This window comes from Ictalurus furcatus, chromosome 10 (genome assembly GCF_023375685.1).
Source record: "Ictalurus furcatus strain D&B chromosome 10, Billie_1.0, whole genome shotgun sequence".
Lineage (NCBI taxonomy): Eukaryota > Metazoa > Chordata > Actinopteri > Siluriformes > Ictaluridae > Ictalurus > Ictalurus furcatus.
In genome coordinates, this window is record NC_071264.1 from 29,993,517 (window position 1) to 30,011,036 (window position 17,520).

General features: G+C 40.3%; 3 protein-coding genes across 4 annotated transcripts; 1 reads left to right on the top strand and 2 right to left on the bottom strand.

Annotated features, from left to right (window-relative positions):
- Positions 1-938: 938 nt before the first annotated feature.
- slc38a8b (solute carrier family 38 member 8b) lies at positions 939-8,715 on the bottom strand. The gene is made up of 10 exons (XM_053634750.1): positions 7,295-8,715; positions 5,600-5,798; positions 4,209-4,359; positions 3,776-3,877; positions 2,909-2,966; positions 2,681-2,795; positions 2,408-2,555; positions 2,087-2,286; positions 1,936-1,987; positions 939-1,369 (listed from the first exon to the last, which is right to left on the bottom strand). Exons 1-10 carry the CDS (start codon positions 7,493-7,495, stop codon positions 1,267-1,269), a joined length of 1,329 nt encoding a protein of 442 aa, XP_053490725.1. The 5' UTR covers positions 7,496-8,715; the 3' UTR covers positions 939-1,266.
- A 345-nt stretch (positions 8,716-9,060) lies between these two features.
- On the top strand, positions 9,061-10,653 carry exosc6 (exosome component 6). Its single transcript, XM_053634748.1, has one exon. The coding sequence runs from the start codon at positions 9,225-9,227 to the stop codon at positions 10,038-10,040; it is 816 nt and encodes a 271-aa protein (XP_053490723.1). The 5' UTR covers positions 9,061-9,224; the 3' UTR covers positions 10,041-10,653.
- A 44-nt stretch (positions 10,654-10,697) lies between these two features.
- tmppe (transmembrane protein with metallophosphoesterase domain) lies at positions 10,698-17,320 on the bottom strand. 2 transcript variants are annotated; one of them, XM_053634747.1, is made up of 6 exons: positions 16,854-17,320; positions 16,008-16,772; positions 15,721-15,831; positions 15,447-15,612; positions 14,067-14,206; positions 10,698-13,222 (listed from the first exon to the last, which is right to left on the bottom strand). In XM_053634747.1, exons 2-6 carry the CDS (start codon positions 16,723-16,725, stop codon positions 13,032-13,034), a joined length of 1,326 nt encoding a protein of 441 aa, XP_053490722.1. In that variant the 5' UTR covers positions 16,726-16,772; positions 16,854-17,320; the 3' UTR covers positions 10,698-13,031. The 2 variants fall into 2 exon arrangements, with proteins under 2 accessions (XP_053490722.1, XP_053490721.1); XM_053634746.1 differs by having other exon boundaries at positions 16,008-17,320.
- Positions 17,321-17,520: the final 200 nt, after the last annotated feature.

The following is a 17,520-nucleotide window of genomic DNA, read 5'->3' on the forward strand; positions in this document are numbered from 1 at the left end:
GAATTCTGTATATGTATATGTAATATGTAATATGAATTCTGTATATGTAATATGAATTCTGTATATGTAATATGTAATATGTAATATGAATTCTATATATGTATATGTAATATGTAATATGAATTCTGTATATGTAATATGAATTCTGTATATGTATATGTAATATGTAATATGAATTCTGTATATGTAATATGTAATATGAATTCTGTATATGTATATGTAATATGTAATATGAATTCTGTATATGTAATATGAATTCTGTATATGTAATATGTAATATGTAATATGAATTCTATATATGTATATGTAATATGTAATATGAATTCTGTATATGTATATGTAATATGTAATATGAATTCTGTATATGTAATATGAATTCTGTATATGTATATGTAATATGAATTCTATTGGTGTCCAATAGAAAGAGACGAATTCATATGGTCATGAAATAGTGTCAGATTTACAGCCTGAGGTTCGAGGTGAAAGAATCGCAAATTGAAATAAATAACAATCATACAATTTCATATTGTCTCGAAACTTGTAGATGAACCTGACAGCAAGATTTCATGAATTAAATGTTCATTACACTTAAGAAATAACGTAGACGATGACCAGCAAGTTGACCAAGAACATAGCTTTAAAAAAAACAAAAAACAGCATGGGTCTGGAAATCCTTTTTTATTTTTCTTTCACACATTTGATAAAAAATTGTCACAGTATAGACATTTTAGAACTTTTCTTTTATTATATACAGTATCAATATCAATGGCATAAATAATAATAATAATAATAATAATGACAAACGACAAAAATATTCTAACACAGCTTACAATTACAATGAATTCCACCTTCCAAAATGGCAACCTTTCACCACAGGTTTTTACTGTGTAATGTAAAACAACAGTTTTAAAAAAGATAAAATGTTTTGAGCGTTTTGCTGGATCCAATCAAAAACTATCCTCAATCAGTGAGTTAAAATCTTCTTTTATTTTTTTTTAAGGAAACGTCTGACAGTGGGCTAATTTAAACTCTCGTATTAATACTCAATCCAATGCTAGCTAAATATATTCTCATGTTAGACAATTTAATTAAATGTATTAAACCTGATTAAACTGCTCATTATTTCTACTCGGAAACAGTAAAAATGTGGATGATGGAGGTAAGTAAGTAGGACGAATTCCTCCAGCATCAGCATCAGATAAACCCTGTCTTTATTCATTTTGTAATTAATAAAATAATAATAATATAATATAATGATGATGATGATCAAGCCTTGTGTTTGAACTCCATGACAGCGACGGTGGTACTCTGGCCAAAGATGAAGGCTCCAACGACAACAGTGATGACGCCCCATCCTGTCAGGAACATCCTGTGAAAAAACAAACAAACACCGCGACGTTTAATAGTGACAGACAAGGTCAGAGCTTACAGAGGAGGTTCCAGGTCAGACAGAAAAGCAAATCACACTGAATGTGTGTCAGAGGTGCATATTATCCTCCATCGATCCTCCACGCTAACTCGGTAAGAGAAACCATACGAAGGACGCCAGCACAGACGCTCGATTACATCATTTCACCGATTCATTGGTGTGAGTATTTCATTCATATCAATTAACGCAAACTATTTTATTAGGTTTTAGAAACGATGCGAGAAAGTGTCATGAATAAGGGTTCAATTTAGTAGGAAAAAGGAAAGGATGAGAGCTCGTTCCGTAAGTGCTTTCAGAAGCCACGCCTCCTGAGTACTGCTCACGGCTGTGATTGGACAGCGATCGCATTTCACTGTGGCACGACTGCAACGCAGTGATGAAAGTGAAATGCAGTGCTATTAACAGGGAATTACGCTTGCTTCTGAACAACACCAGTGTTTATTTCTGTAAAAACGAATCCCCTAATAGCTACACGGGAATGTATGTAATGTCAAATCATCACTCACTTTAATCTGTGATCTAATGGTTCTGTCTGCATGGCGAAAATGAGACACAGCCCTGTAAGAGAACAGTTTCAATTGATCATTATTCCCATTTTCTTTGTATTTCTTGCCATTTGTTTGTGTGTGTGTGTGTGTGTGTGTGTGAATATATCACCAGGAAAAATGAAGATAAAGAAGGCGCTGATTCCTCCGATCACACTAATGACGTCACTCATGTCCGGAACGTAGACAGCAATGAGAAGCGTCACGGCGATCCACAGGACGGTCAGAAGCACTCGACAACGGCACTCGAACTCCACCGTAACCATGGCGCGTCGCTCCTGGTGACGCAGCACCAACGCCAGGATGACGGTCCTGAGGAAAGAACACGGTGTGTGCGTGTGTGTGTGTGTGTGTGTGTGTGTTGCAGCACATTTCATAGCATTTTAAGGTAGACCATAATCATGATGAGAAGATACATGTATTGTATATGCACCTGCCCAGGAGAAGTATTATGGGATAGACTGTGATGATGGAGATCCCAAACAGCAGCCTGGCGATGATCATCGCCACATCGTTTCCAGGATATGACATCAGAATATCCGACGCCACGCTCCGTCCAAATGTGAGGAAACCGAACACTCCTGTCATCAGATAAGAGACGGTTATTATGTTCAGAGTAACTTCTAACCTTCTAAAACAGTGTTATTTACAGGTGACACAACAGGTCATATAGGAGACATTAGAAATGGCATTACAGCTGACTCACCTGTGAGAGTGTAGATGAGCAGACAGAAGATCATGGACACTACAGAGATGAAGACCCAGTGACTGATCTTTTTGTTTTCCATGCTGCTATAAATAGCAATGCAGGCTTCATGGCACTGAACCACACACACACACACACACACACCATAAATATCACCATGAAAAGTAGCTATATCCAGGAGAAAGTGTAAATAAATCATCTCCAGGTGAACATAAAACAGGATCTCACCTGGAAGCCGAAGCAGATGGTGGGAACGACGCTGAACATGGAGGCCCACGAGTCCAACCTGCAGCGCAGACGCAGACGTTTTCATTTTTAATCTCAGTGTAATCACCTGCTTTAATTCCTTAACGCAAATGATTTGCAATGAATGAACTCATATCACACCACAACACTCTTTCTGATTGGTCAGAAGGTGTTGATTAGTTGTCTAGAACAGCAGCTCTGACAGTAGCTCAGGTTTATATCAATGCGTGCGCTCTTTTCGTTTCCATAGTAACAGCACATTCACTACAGCAAATCAGCACAATAAACCTTTTACAATGCGCCATGGGTCAGTCATTAATAAATAGAATAGCGTAATCGTTGGTAAATTGTCGGTAAAGAGGAATAAAACACATGGGGACATGCTGTAATAGGAAAATAATCACACACACACACACACACACACACTTACATAACTCATGTATGAATAATGAAACCTATCTACTGTGCAGAGTAATTTTGAGCTGTTATCGATCTGCGCTGTTAAAGACCTCGTTCAGGTAACAACGGAAAACTCCTTGTGAAACAATCGAAGCTGATGGAGCTGAGGGTCAAACAAACGGAGAACCTTTACGGGTTCTTCCGCTGTCACTTAAAGGTTCTATGTAGAAACCAGAACGAAGTGTTTTCGAAGTAGTTTTTTCCCTTCGGAAGCTTCATCATCCACTGAACTCCTGCAGAGCCGTTTCACTGCCGACTACAAGAAACTATACAGATTTCTTTAACATCGAATATAAACAAACAAACAAACAAAAAGTTATTAAGGGAGTTTTTACGAAAATGATATTTTATATACAAGCCTTCTTGTCTTGGGCTCCTTTACAGACTCACCCTGTGCACTGAGGACGGAGATCTGCATTGTGCTCCTCTTTCAGGTAATATTTAACAATTACAGCCACGCCGAGGTACGTAGCAGCCAGGGTTCCTAATACACTGCATTTTACACACACACACACACACACATACAGCATATGTATATAGTGTCTCAAAACTGTGCATTTCATAGCACCTCCCCCATCCACCCCAATATCTTGTTTATTTATCTTGTTTATTTATCTGTTTATTTATCTGTTTATTCTTCTTGTTTATTGAATGTACGTTTGCACGGAACAAAAAGGAGTGGCTCTTAATTTCATTGTACATGTGTATAGTGACAATAAAAGGCATTCATTCATTCATTCATTCACACACACACACACACACGTTTCTACTGTAATCAGCCATGAAGAACCATTAATTCACAGAACGTCCTCTGATAGAATACCTGGTGTATTTCTGGATGCTGATTTCTCTGGGGATGGACAGAGGGAGGATGATGACGAGGCACACGATGAAGAGTGCGACGCTCTGATCTGTATACCAGTGATGTTGCATCACCGTTGCTCCTGTCACCATTTCATATAAGGACAAACACACTAAACACACACAAAGATACTCAATTAAAAATGAACGAACTGAAACGCTGAAACTTTTAAAGCATACAACTTGAATCCGCGTCTTTAACACGATTAGAAACCGGCAACGGAATTATTTTTTGACCATCAGCTACGATTAGAAGGTTTATACAAGAGACAGAAAATGTCATTGTTTTTATTTCCACTTTATCATTTGCTAATTTGTGGACCTGACCACATTTCTTTATTTGATTTGGGGGTCCCCCTCCATTCTTAATGATTAAGAGGATGTGAACAGATATAGGTGAGGTCATACATTTACATACCCCTTGCAGAATCTGCTTAATAATAATAATAATAATAATAATAATAATAATAATAATAATAATGAAAAGAGGAATCATTCAAATTGCATTTTTTATTTAGTCCTGCCCTGAATAAACTATTTCACATAGCAGATGTTTACATCTAGTCCACAAGACACAATAATAACTGAATTTACACAAATGAACCAGTTCAAAAGTTTACACACGCTCGATTATTAATCCTGTGTCGTTACCTGTATGATCAATGACTGTGTGTATGTTCTGTGAGAGTTCTTCACGAGTCCCTTGTTTTGTCCTGAGCAGTTAAACCGCCCACTGTTCTTCAGAAAAATCCTCCACGTCCTCCACATTCTTTACTTTTCCAGCGTCTTCTGTATATTTCACCCCTTTCCAACAGCGACTATATGATGTCGAGATCCGATCCGAGACCGATGGACTCGTACACGACTATTACAAAAGGTGCAAACGTTCACCGATGCTCAAGAAGGCAACACGATACATTAAGATCCAGGGGGGTGTAAACTTTTGAACAGGAAGATCGGTGTAAATTGTTATTTTTGTTTAAAGATCTCATTTTTTTCATTTAGTACCGCCCTTCCGAAGCTTTTTTAATTCAAAAAGTGGAACTTTCATATATTCTAGATTCATTACACATAATGTGAAATATTTTAATGTTTTAATCTCGAGGATTACGGCTTACGAAGATGATAAAGATAGAAATAAAGATGTAAAAAATAAACAAATAAAATAAACATGGCACATATATGCAAGTCGGCTCTCAGCATTCAGCTAAAAGAGTCATCTCAAAGAGTCGACTCATTTGTGAATGACACATCACGACTACACTGATTTTCATACGGAGTAAAAAGAAACACACACACACACACACACACACACACACACACACACACACCCTTTCCCCCCACTTCACTTACACTTCTCCAGCTGGTCCTGCACCACCACGAGGAAGGCCACAGAGATCATGAAGAGGTTAAAGACGAAGCAGATCTCACAGAGATAACCGATCCTGCGGCCGCACACTTCTCTCACCACGTCGTGATACGTGTTCTGCCGGCTGATAGACGAGGCGTACCCGAGGATCACCAGGCCGCTGATCAGGAATATCAGAGACACCTGAGAAGGAGAAAAGACCTGACCCTGACCCAGTGCTAATACACAATATACAAACCTCCTCTCCACGCTGCGTACTAATGAAGATTACTAAAATTAAACTCAAATAAAATTAATACATAGTTTCAACATGGATTTTTTATTTTTTGGTATTTGGCAGACGCCCTTATCCAGAGCGACTTACATTCATCTCATTTATACACCTGAGCACTTGAGGGTTAAGGGTCTTGCTCAAGGGCCCAGCAGTGGTAGCTTGGCAGTGCTGAGGCTTGACCTTCTCCTGACCTTCTGATCAGTCACCCAGAGCCTTTAACCACTGATCCACCACTGCCCCACTGGATTCTAGAGAACATAAATGTTTACAGACCGCACAGTGCGTGTGCATCTGGTCCAGTTTCTTTTATAAAAATAAATAAATAAATGAAATCCATATAATTATAATTGAATGTCATTATTTTTTAGATTACAATATCATTTAAAAACACATCTATATTGAGATTACGCCTTCATTCTTACTATAAACAACAACAACACACTTCTCTTTCTTATGGTTTATTTTGCATATAGCTTGTTATATATGGTGTAGATAGCTTGTGACACACACACAAACACACAAACACACACACAAACACACTTTCTTAGTAGCAGCATGTGAAGAACAGCATGCAATTTACACCCTAATGAGAAAAGTGTACACACACATACACACACTCTCTCTCTCTTTCAAACTCTCTTGTACATTTTCTCTCTCTCTCTCTCTCTCTCTCTCTCTCTACCGGTTTCTCTCTCTCTCTCTCTCTCTCTCTCTCTCTCTCTTTCAGTTGAAAGTACTTTATTGGCATGACTGTTTACATACAATATTGCCAAAGCATCAATATAGATGGAGAATTAAAATAATAATAATAATAATAATAATAATAATAATAATAATAAAAACGATAATAGAAATAATAATAAAAATAGAATAGGAATAGGAATAATTACAAAAATATGTAAACATACATATATATATATATATATATATATATATATATATATATATATATATATATATATATATATATAAAGTGACAAGATGCAAAGTGCTAGTGTAGGACAAAAGTACAAAGTTCACACTTTGTAACCAGTTCACCTGGGAGGAAACCAGGGAACCCCGAGGGTCTCAAGTCGAGCTCAGGATCGAATCCGGAATAACCTGGAGCTGCATAGTGTGTGCTAATTTTGCTAATGAATGGTTGTATGTACAGTGGTTGTCATGGTAACGCTCTACATGTTTGCCTGCTGTCAAAAAAAAAAAAAACAAATCAGTGAGAACAAGATGTAAATCATGACTCTGATTCTGTAAACTTTCTGTAACATTGTCTGAGTAGGCCTAATGAAGGCTGTCAGGAGGACACGGTGAGGGGGGGGGCGTTTATAAATTTGCATAGTTATGAATATTCATGCTTATTTAACAAGCGTTTTGGACTCTGCTTTGGAGGAAATGAGAACTTGCTTACCATCTCTACACTGACGGCTCTGCTCACACCTCCTGCCTTCTCGAAAGCCCAGGGGAAGTTGAGGAGTCCGGCTCCGAGTGCAGACTTCAGCATGATGAAAACTGCACCGAATGAGCCGAGACGCGGTGCTGCTTCGGTACCTCGGGCCGGTTTGTACAGCAGGCTGATGCTGCGGATGCTCTCACGCGCCAGTTCCTCCATGCTGCCACGCGCTCAGCTCTCCACGGCCGGGTTGGTGTAGGGGGAATGCAACCGGACGGAGACGCCACCGGAGACACCGAGGCGCTTGCGACCTGATTGAGGACCGGGGAGTTAACTTCACTGGCAGCGAGCGGTGTGCGCGTGCGGAGTCAGTCCGGTCAGGTCCGGTCCATCCAACAGCCAACCGGCTCTTCATTACACAGAGCGCGCGCTCCAGGATAACGCACTTAAGGCACACACAAAAAAATCTCGCGCTCAGGTGAGAAATGTTGCAAAGATCTGCTACTTCTGACGTGACCCTCGGCTCGTGAGTCGTTGATTTGAAGACGTTTAGCACGCGCTGTAGGCTGTCCGGATCACGAGCGCACCGCTATACGCAGAGGTCACCGCGTGCTCTCAGCGTCGACGTGCGTACATATTCATGTAGGTGAGAATTAGGGTCAGTGCAGTCACGTGACGTGTCAGTCAGACTCACCTGGGTGGGGGTTTAATAGGACACAATGCAACGCTGTCCCATGAGTACGAGATGGATTCAAGATTCAAGAGTTATTATTATTGCCATATGCACATTAATCCCGGAAGTTATGACATTCTTACCCTGCATTCATTACGATAAGCCATCATTACTGTTAGAGAAAGTGTTATAAATTGGTTGGAAATTGCACTGCACGGTGGAGTAGGATATATATTAGGATATACAGTATATACACTAAACGATGTCTGATATACTACAAGTACTAATGTGAGGTAGGCAGGCTGGAGTGCACTAAAAAAACAGAGGCAGTAAACGTGTAAAGTAAAAGAGACACTAGCCATCAGATTGTCTAAATAGTGTGCAGTTAGAAAGTGCATTGACCAAAAAAAGAGTTCAAATAACAAAAACAGGTCTTGATGAAATCTTGATTGCATTAGACAGAACGTATCTAATAAAGACATGAGATAAAAAAAAACTTTATTGATCCCACTCTGGGGAAATTCCCCCGTTACAGCAGTTCAATTACACACAAAACAAAAACACACAGGAAAGAATACACATTAAATAGGAATAGAATTGAAAAAAATGTCTAAAAAATATATACAATAGGAATAGAAAAATAATAATAATAACAGTAAATAATAATAATAATAATAATAATAATAATAATAATAATAATAATAATATGTACACTATGAACACCTCAGTGTACGTACAGATGAATACAAATATGAATATACAGATGAGTAACACCTCGTTTATATACAGAAAAAGTGATCAGTGGATTATTGCACAGTTCACAATAGAGGGTGAGCAACAAATAATAACAAATGAATAAATGTTAATATTGCAGAATTATTGTGAATGTGTAGGCTGATGGTGCAAAAAGCAACTAGCAATTACAGTCATTTATTACAGTAGTAATTACAATCAGCAACATAATATTGCTAAATTGCATCTCAAATTTTAACGTAGTTTTTTCATTTGTTTATAATCATTTGTAAATAATTCCCCACATTATTTTTTTTTTACTTGTAATAAATGACAATTAGTGAATACTGCACCTTTAAGCAGATTTTATTATACTGTAAATAAGCACAACTGTTGCCGACGGTTAAACAGGTTACACTCCAGTCCGGTAGATGGCGATAATGATCAAAGGAAGCCACGGTTTAAACAAAAAAAAAACCCCAAACAAACAAAAAAAAAACAGTACGCATTTCCGGTTTCGTGCTCACGTGCACAAAGTGAAACATGCCGGTAGATACTAAACGTATCCGTGGACCGGAGTTGTCACAATCTCCTTTATTATTTGTTTCTCCGGTTTCTGAAGTCAGCAGCAGCAGCAGCAGCAGCAGGAGGCAGGGCGTGCGAGGAAACGGTGATGTTCGCCCGGTATTCGCGCGCTGCGGACTCGTGAGCCAGGCCAAGGGTTCTGCGTACCTCGAGGCCGGCAACACGAAGATCATCTGCTCGGTGTACGGTCCGCGCGAAACGGAGCGCAAGGACGAGACCGACATGAAAAGCGGGCGCCTCGTATGCGACTTCCGCCTGGCGCCGTTCTCCTGCCCGAAGCGCGGCGCGTGGATCCAGAACGCCGAGGAGCGCGACCTGTCCGCGGCGCTGGCCGAGAGCCTGCAGCCCGGCGCGTGCCTGCACCGCTACCCGCGCGCCCAGGTCGACGTGAACGTCGTGGTGCTGGAGAACGACGGCTCCGTCCTGGCGCACGCGGTCACGTGCGCGTCCATGGCGCTTGCGGACGCCGGCATCGAGATGTACGACACGGTGCTGGGCTGCGCACTGAGGCAGGACGGAGAGCGGTGCCTCGTGGACCCCGACCTGGCGGAGGAGCAGAGCGGCGCGGGGGAGAACCAGGGCCGCGTCGCGGTGGCGCTTCTCCCCAACCTGAACCAGATTTCCGGGCTGCAGGCGGACGGCGAGATGCGCGAGGACACATTAACGGCGGCCGTCAGAACCTGCGTGGAGGGCTGCCACAAGCTGTACCCGGTGGTCCAACAAGCCATACTGCGGGCAGTTAAAAAGAAAGCACCACCTCCACCTGAGAAATAAGACTGTTTATGTTTTTCTCTTTCTCAAACTACATGCATCACTTTCCTAGCGTTTCAACCCTGATAGATTTGCAGCAGTTATGAAATATTAAATGACATTTATCACATCACCAGTTGCAGAAAGTTATTCTGTAATATAACTCCATATTTAGAGCCAACACGTGGTGCATAAGGAGTTACACACATTATATATATATGCATATATAAATAACAGCCGCTTTGAGGGGGCGTGTCTTTATCGACACAGAGGTGGAGCGTAGGAGTCCATATATGGAGGTCGCGGGCATTTTGAAGCGAGCTGGTTGTTAGCTTAATGCTAACGTGACAGGAATTTTGAAAGAATTTTAAGTCACGTTTCTATATCAATTATTTATGCTTTTAAGCAATAAAACCTCTCACGTATTTAATGACGACATGTAAATAACATTTATAAGTAATTTCTGCAAAATAAGTTTACTCAAAGAGAACCTTTTTATAAATTTGACAAAAGTCTCCAAAATGTCCATAATCATTCAAATAAACGTTATCCAGCTAGCTGACATGAGGTAAAGTTATAAATATTTACGTACATATTTGTAATTCCTATGTTCCCCAGTTCAATATTCTGTTAACACACATTAAAGAAACATTTCTAAAGGTTTTATGTAGTCAGGACTCATTTTCCCAGGGCTCTATTAACTTTATTACCTTTTAACTTAAGACACATTTAAATGAACAACAACGTACATTCGTTTAAAATCTATCCTTCATCCACACTTGAAATTTATGAACTTGGAAAATTAACTAGGTCACACACGCTGAACCCTCATTTGTGCTGCTTTAAAAATAGTTAAGTCTACATTCATACAGTTCAAATGCCGTACTGTAGCCTATAAAACACAGTAAAAGGTCATAAAAGGAACAAAATGTCAAGTATGAACTTGTCATGATCTAGTGCCACGGAGAAAGATGGCTGACGACAAAGTTCTAACAGTGTGAGTGCTGCTGCGATGCGTGTATAAAATTCATCAACATCAGGACACCCAATTCACGGGACAGATACAGTAGTGGTGGTGGAGAAACCTGAACGAAACTTGCTAATAGACAGAAAAACACCTCCTTATGATTTCCGTATCACGCTGATTGATGACGTAAGCAGTGTCGTACATAGTGGTTTCATTTAATCGCAGGTCTATCGTTAGAGGATCTTCTTCATATAATCTAGAGAACTCATGCTATCACACAGTGTGTTATAGAATTCAGAACAGAGTTTATTAAGATCTCGTACAATGTGACGAGTAATATTAAAACGCAGCTAAAATTACGGTCTAAAACCGGCATTATTCGTAAATCTTCACTGCTAATATTAATGTTAACCGGCTAGCTAACAAGCTCTGGGACTGGAATCACCAAACTACCCTTACTGAGAAGCATTTGAAGGGTTTGTCCATGTGTCTATATTGCTCTGGTGTTTGCTGTCTGCCTTCTGTTTCAGAAAATTGAGTCAATTACTTGAATATTGTTTAATTAGTCAGCAATAATAACCCATAACCATATCCTACAAATCAAACCAATGGCACATAATCCTAACTACACACTAGAAACCCTGATTCAAGAATTAGACCTGTGTGTGACAACATAAAGGGTACTTTTTGTGGTTCACTATAGCATCGGTGACTGATAGAACATTCTGTAATCCTAAAAAATGATCCGGGCTCATTCTAACACAAATTACTGGAATGTTATTGGCATTCATTTTTATCGAAGGTAAAGTAATGGAAATTTGATGAAACTGTATGATGTGAGAGACAACAAATGGTCGTTCATTTATCTTCAGTAAACAATTCATCACGGTCAGGGTCACAGTGGATCCGGTGTCTATCCCGGGAACACTAGGCGTGAGGTGGGAATTCACTCTGGATGGGACGCCAGTTTGTTACAGGATACCATGCACGCGCACACATTTACAGCTACGGGCAATTTAGCATCACCAATCCACCTACAAGCATATTTCTGGGAGTTGGGAGGAAACTGGAGAACCTGCAGGAAACCCACAAGGAGAACATAGAGCTCAGGATCGAAGACAGCAACACTGCGCACTCCATCACTGCGCCACCGTGTTCCCTTACATTCACACTATCAAGTGACAAATCACTAGATTAGCAAAACGAGCTAGCCGTACTAACCGTACCATACACTCAGTATTAAGCCGTACTAACGCTAACCGTACCATACACTCAACAGATGCACCAACAATCAATGCTACATCCTTCTAAGCTTTATTTTTCTTTGTAATATCTCTATACACATTTAATGAGAGGATGAAACCACACTTATAAGTCAGTCCCTCCAGGATTTAGCGATTTTGCGATCGCAGATATTAACGCGTAATCAAAGAAACGCCGCAATATTCAAAAGACCTCGCAATTTTTTCAAAATTTACCACAGATTTGAGCCGAGACACGTCAGGTGACGTCATCACAACGCGCGTTCAGCCAAAGCCCTCTTCGATTCACGAGCGTTGAACACGAGTACACCTAAAGGTCTCATTTACCAACAACACTAATTGCAGGTAGGAACCAAAGTTGTGCACATGGAACTGAAGAAACGCCAGACCACGAGCGCCATAGGATTGGGTTCGAGGACTCATCTGAGCCGTTTGAATCTGCCGCTTCTTTACTGTACCAAACCTAATTCGCATATAATTTAGAAAATCTCATTTTGCTTTGTCTCTGAAATCGCACACTGCATCATGTACGTATGTAGAAAAAGAACGATCGCCTGTGGCTTTGTCGCTTGCTAGCATGAATGTTGGGTTAGGCCTTTTACAAATTACTGAAGATGAATGAATATAATGTGGTGATAAATGTAGACAACAAATTGTTCTGACTGTCATCATATTACGGGTTATGATTCATACAAACTTTAAACCAATTATTTAAAATACAAAGTGCTGTTATTTTAGTAGCATTTTCTAGCATTCAATCAAACGTGTATCTGTGTGTGTGTGCACTCAGGCAGATTTCAGTGTGATCTGTGTGATCTCTGCACGGCTGCCGATTCTCATCGGGATGCCGTAATAAACCGTTCCGGGAGTAACGTAGATGGTGGTGTGCTCCGAGATGCGGTAAAGTCCACAGAAGTACGGATTCACCAGGAACGCCAGGAGCGTCAGAGGGAAGAGCTGACCAGCATGAGTGTGACCTAAACACAGCATCAAACATATAAATGCAGAATATTTTGCACAGACATACAGGCAGATTGTCATTTAAAAACAACATAAATAAATACAAATTTCAAGAAGGAAATTTGGGTGAAATCAAATTTTAGGGCTCATGGTTAGTTTCTCTGGTTCATAAACCTCCCCGATATTTTCAATATCATTATACTATCATTATCATAATGTACAGATTACATTCAGATCGTTTAATAATAATTAAATAATGTATCATATAATAAATATAAATTATTGAAATAACATTCATGCTAATAATCAACTAAAACGAGTGTAATTAAATAAACACATTGATGAATCTGTTAATTAACAGTAAATAATTTAACAACAACAACAATAATAATAATAATAATGTAATTTAGATGATTCAGGCAGAATGTGAGAAATGAGGCGTGATCATAATTGAATAATAAAAATAAAACAATACAACTGAATATTAATGAATTACATAATCATAATGCTAATTGTTAATTCTGCATAATGCATAATGTTAATTCTGATCACGCACATCTGATTTCACACATGAATCGTCCATCTAAATTACATACTACTACTACTAATTCGATTCCATTTTGTTTGTATAGCGCATTTTACAATGGACATTGTCTAAAAGCAGCTTTCCAGAAATATATAATATATATATATATATATATATATATATATATATATATATATATATATATATATATATATATATATATATATATAATTATATAATAAATATATAATCTCAGGATAAATGAATAATGAATAATCTCAGACAGATGATCCAGGCAGAACGTGTGTGAAGTGAGGTGTGATCAGAACGAGTACCTGACAGCACTAAGTTGATGTCTGGTCTTTGCTGGAGCGCTTGTTTAGCAGCGTGAGGTTGATGAGCCAGGAGGACGATCGGACGTTCTTCACTGCAACCGCTCAGAGCTTTCTCAACATCCATCCCATGACCAGGATACCTGAAACCGAAGAAAAGCACCGACATGATTACTGTTCACACTAGTGGTGTCACGAGCCGACGATTTGTACCGATGCATCGATTTAATAGGATTATTACTGAAAAAAAAGGACAGACAGCTGTTGTATAAAAAAATAAACTTAACGGGCTGAGAAGGTGATTTGTCCGTAACGCTGATCCTTTTAATATAGTCCTTCTCTACGTCGTTATCATTAATCGTGAATGAACACGAGGTCTGCCTCAGGTTCTGAACGAATCGTATCGTATCGTACACGTTCAAATGAGCTTCTGAAATTGGAATTGGTGTCAGGACTCTTAGTGTGCGTTCACATACAGACTGTTTAGTGAGTTCGAACATAACCCTGGTGTGTTCTCCTCCTCGGAGCGTTTCTTTAGAACACCACGATGTCACGCTGGTCCGAGGAGATCCCCCATCCACTTCCAAGCGAGAAATGTGAGTCGACTCTGAATCGACTCGCTGCAGGAAGTGAATCAAACATACCATGTGTTTTGGGTTGCAGCGTTTTTTTGGGGGTTTTTTTGGGTTGATATTTTTTCGTCAACGCCACGTGTTCTGGAGATTTGAAGAAACCCGTGTATGAAACCAACTCGAATTGCAAACGAATCAAAGGAATCGATTTCACTCGGATTCAGACTTGACAAACAGACTCGTGGATGTGAATGCACACGTAGATAATAAGTTAACACCAAAAAAATGCTGTCCGGTTCATTCAGGAAAAAAACAACAGTAAAGAAGAACTTGGAAAGAGACAGAGAGACTAAAAATGTGGATATCAAAGTTAGTTTAAGATGGAAGACTCCCTCACACTCTCTCTCTTTCCCCCTATCCATCTGTCTGTCTGTCCTGTCTCTCTCTCCATCCTGCTCTATTTCTCTCCATCCATCTCCTTTTTTTCTGTCTCTCAGTTTCTCTCTCTTTCCCTCTACCCATTTCTCTCCCTCCTTCTATCTCTCTCTCTCTCTCTCCTGTCATGAGTAAGTGAATATCCTGAAATATTTCCCCCCTCTTCTCTTCATTTCTCCATAAGACACCAGATAAGACATCTAGAATATCCAAAATGGTTGCTTCTTTAAAAAAAAAAAAAAAAAAACCCCACAGAATTTGTTTTATAAAAATCTATCACAGACCAATTTGATCACACAATAAAAATAAAATTATGATAAAAATAAATCAGATATATGAATGAAAAGAGAAATAAATAATCAAGACTAAACCTCACCGCAGCATGCTGGCCTCCAGGTCATCGATCCCAGCGAGACAGATCCAGTCCTGCGTCTGTCCGGGTCTGAACACTTGAGCATGACTGTTGTGAAGAGGTTCTATCCCCTTCGAGCGCAGGAACTCGAACCAGCCATCCACGTCAGCGGTGTAGTACTCATGGTTCCCTAACACACACACACACACACACACACACACACAGACAGAGCACAGTGTTTATTTGTGAATCTTTCTGGAAACCGGGTTCCTCATTCTGCACTGAGCTCAGTTCTGACCTGTCGCAAAGTACGAGCCGAGTCGAGGTCGGAGGAGAGCCAGCGGTTCTGCAGCGGTCCTCAAACGGGTCACCTGAGAGTCGGTCAGATCACCTACGATTACCACCACGTCTGAAAGCAATACACACACCTTTTTTTTAAAAAAAACACTTTCACATCATCACGACACACATCAGCTGATTTCTCACTCACCACAAATATTTCAATATTTAAAAAAGAAACATGGTGTCGGTGGCATCGTGAAAGAAGCAGAAGCTCCAACACCTAAATCTTAAACGTTGTGTTACCTGGTTCTAGCTGATTCACCATGGTGACAATGCGCTGTAGCTGTGAGCGCCCGACTGTTGGTCCTAAGTGGATATCTGAGAGCAGCACCAGCTTGACGCCGTCCATCGAAGCCGGAAGTTTCTCCAAAGGAATCTCTACCTCCACCACCTGCGGTGGTTGCGCGGCGTTTAACAGCCCGTAAACGGCCAACAGCGCGGTCATCACCATAGCGAGAACCGTCTGCCTGTCTGAGCCGCTGACCGCCACCACGGAACCCTTGGAGAACATCTGGAGAACGCGGCTGGCGCAGCCGAACACCATGAGGAGGAACAGCAGGATGACATAAACACCCAGGCAGCTGAAGCTCAGCAAGGACAGCCAGTGCGGTTCCGTGCCCACCAGGTAAAACATGCTCAGGTAGCTGCAGTGAGCGAGCGCGAGGAACAGCAGCACAGCCGCGCGCCAACATCTGTGCGACCAGGTGCGTGCCGACGCGGCGGAGGAGGAGGGAAGTCTCGCGCCGCACAGCCGCGTCACCGCGCGCTTCCAGATGTAGAGCGAGCCGAGAAGCAGCAAGGAGTTGATGAACAGAAGAAATTGCGCCCGGAACAAGCGCGAGCGCGTAACTATGTCCACGCGCTCCGATAGCACGGTTCGGGATATGAGCATGGAGAAGAACACGACCCCCGTAGCCACGCCCACTTTCCCTTCGGCTGAGAGCCGAGAGAAGCCGAACATCTTCGGAGGGTTTGACAGGTTTTTGACCCCTGACGTGATTTAAGCTGCTGTGTGTGCGGTAAAGACTTCATAAATCCACCAGTTAGAGATTAGGAATAATTACATATCCCCCCTGTACAATTAAATACCTTCATAATATCCACTCAAGAAGAATTTTCGATGTTTGCTGCACTTCCGGAAACAACAATACATGCTCTTTAAATCTCTTATCACGACACAAATATAAACTATAGAAATATAAAATATTTTACCGCTTAATAATTATGAAATATAAATCGTACATAAAAGAAAACACATAAAGAATGGTTGCGTTAAAAAGCTACTCTTCTTCTGCTTCTTTTGCGTCTTTGTTCTTCTTTGACATAACGGCGATTTGTAAATACACATTCTGCTGCAATACCGCCACCTACCGGTCAGGATATGTAGCGGCTCGCCTATGGATTCGAACAAAAACATTCGATAATCATTTCTTCACCATATTTCGTTAGCTACGTCTCATGAGATTTACTGTTATGTATAATTATCATCGGTTTTGACGCTTGCAATTTGCTATAACTTCTCATTCTCCTGCGTTGTAACACATCACAAGGGTTAACTGTAAAGTCAATTTCACCAATCCCACTCAGCACAACTATGTTGTATAAATACTGTTATTTTCCATCTATTCAAATATTAGACTCTGAACTTTCTAATGACAATATAATATGTTCAACTTGACAATTTATAGTCAATACAGTAATCTCTATAATAACTTTGCTACACGTTAGAGGACGATAACCACACAGTGCATAAATA

Coding starts and splice junctions, on each gene's coding strand:
- tmppe (XM_053634747.1), bottom strand. CDS start 16,725: ATGTTCGGCTTCTCTCGGCTCTCAGCCGAAGGGAAAGTGGGCGTGGCT. Junction 15,832..16,007: donor GGTGAATCAGCTAGAACCAG/GTAACACAACGT, acceptor TATTGCTTTCAG/ACGTGGTGGTAATCGTAGGT. Junction 14,207..15,446: donor CTGGAGGCCAGCATGCTGCG/GTGAGGTTTAGT, acceptor CTTCGGTTTCAG/GTATCCTGGTCATGGGATGG.
- slc38a8b (XM_053634750.1), bottom strand. CDS start 7,495: ATGGAGGAACTGGCGCGTGAGAGCATCCGCAGCATCAGCCTGCTGTAC. Junction 2,796..2,908: donor CCATCTGCTTCGGCTTCCAG/GTGAGATCCTGT, acceptor TGTGTGGTTCAG/TGCCATGAAGCCTGCATTGC. Junction 2,287..2,407: donor ATAATACTTCTCCTGGGCAG/GTGCATATACAA, acceptor TTCTTTCCTCAG/GACCGTCATCCTGGCGTTGG.
- exosc6 (XM_053634748.1), top strand. CDS start 9,225: ATGCCGGTAGATACTAAACGTATCCGTGGACCGGAGTTGTCACAATCT.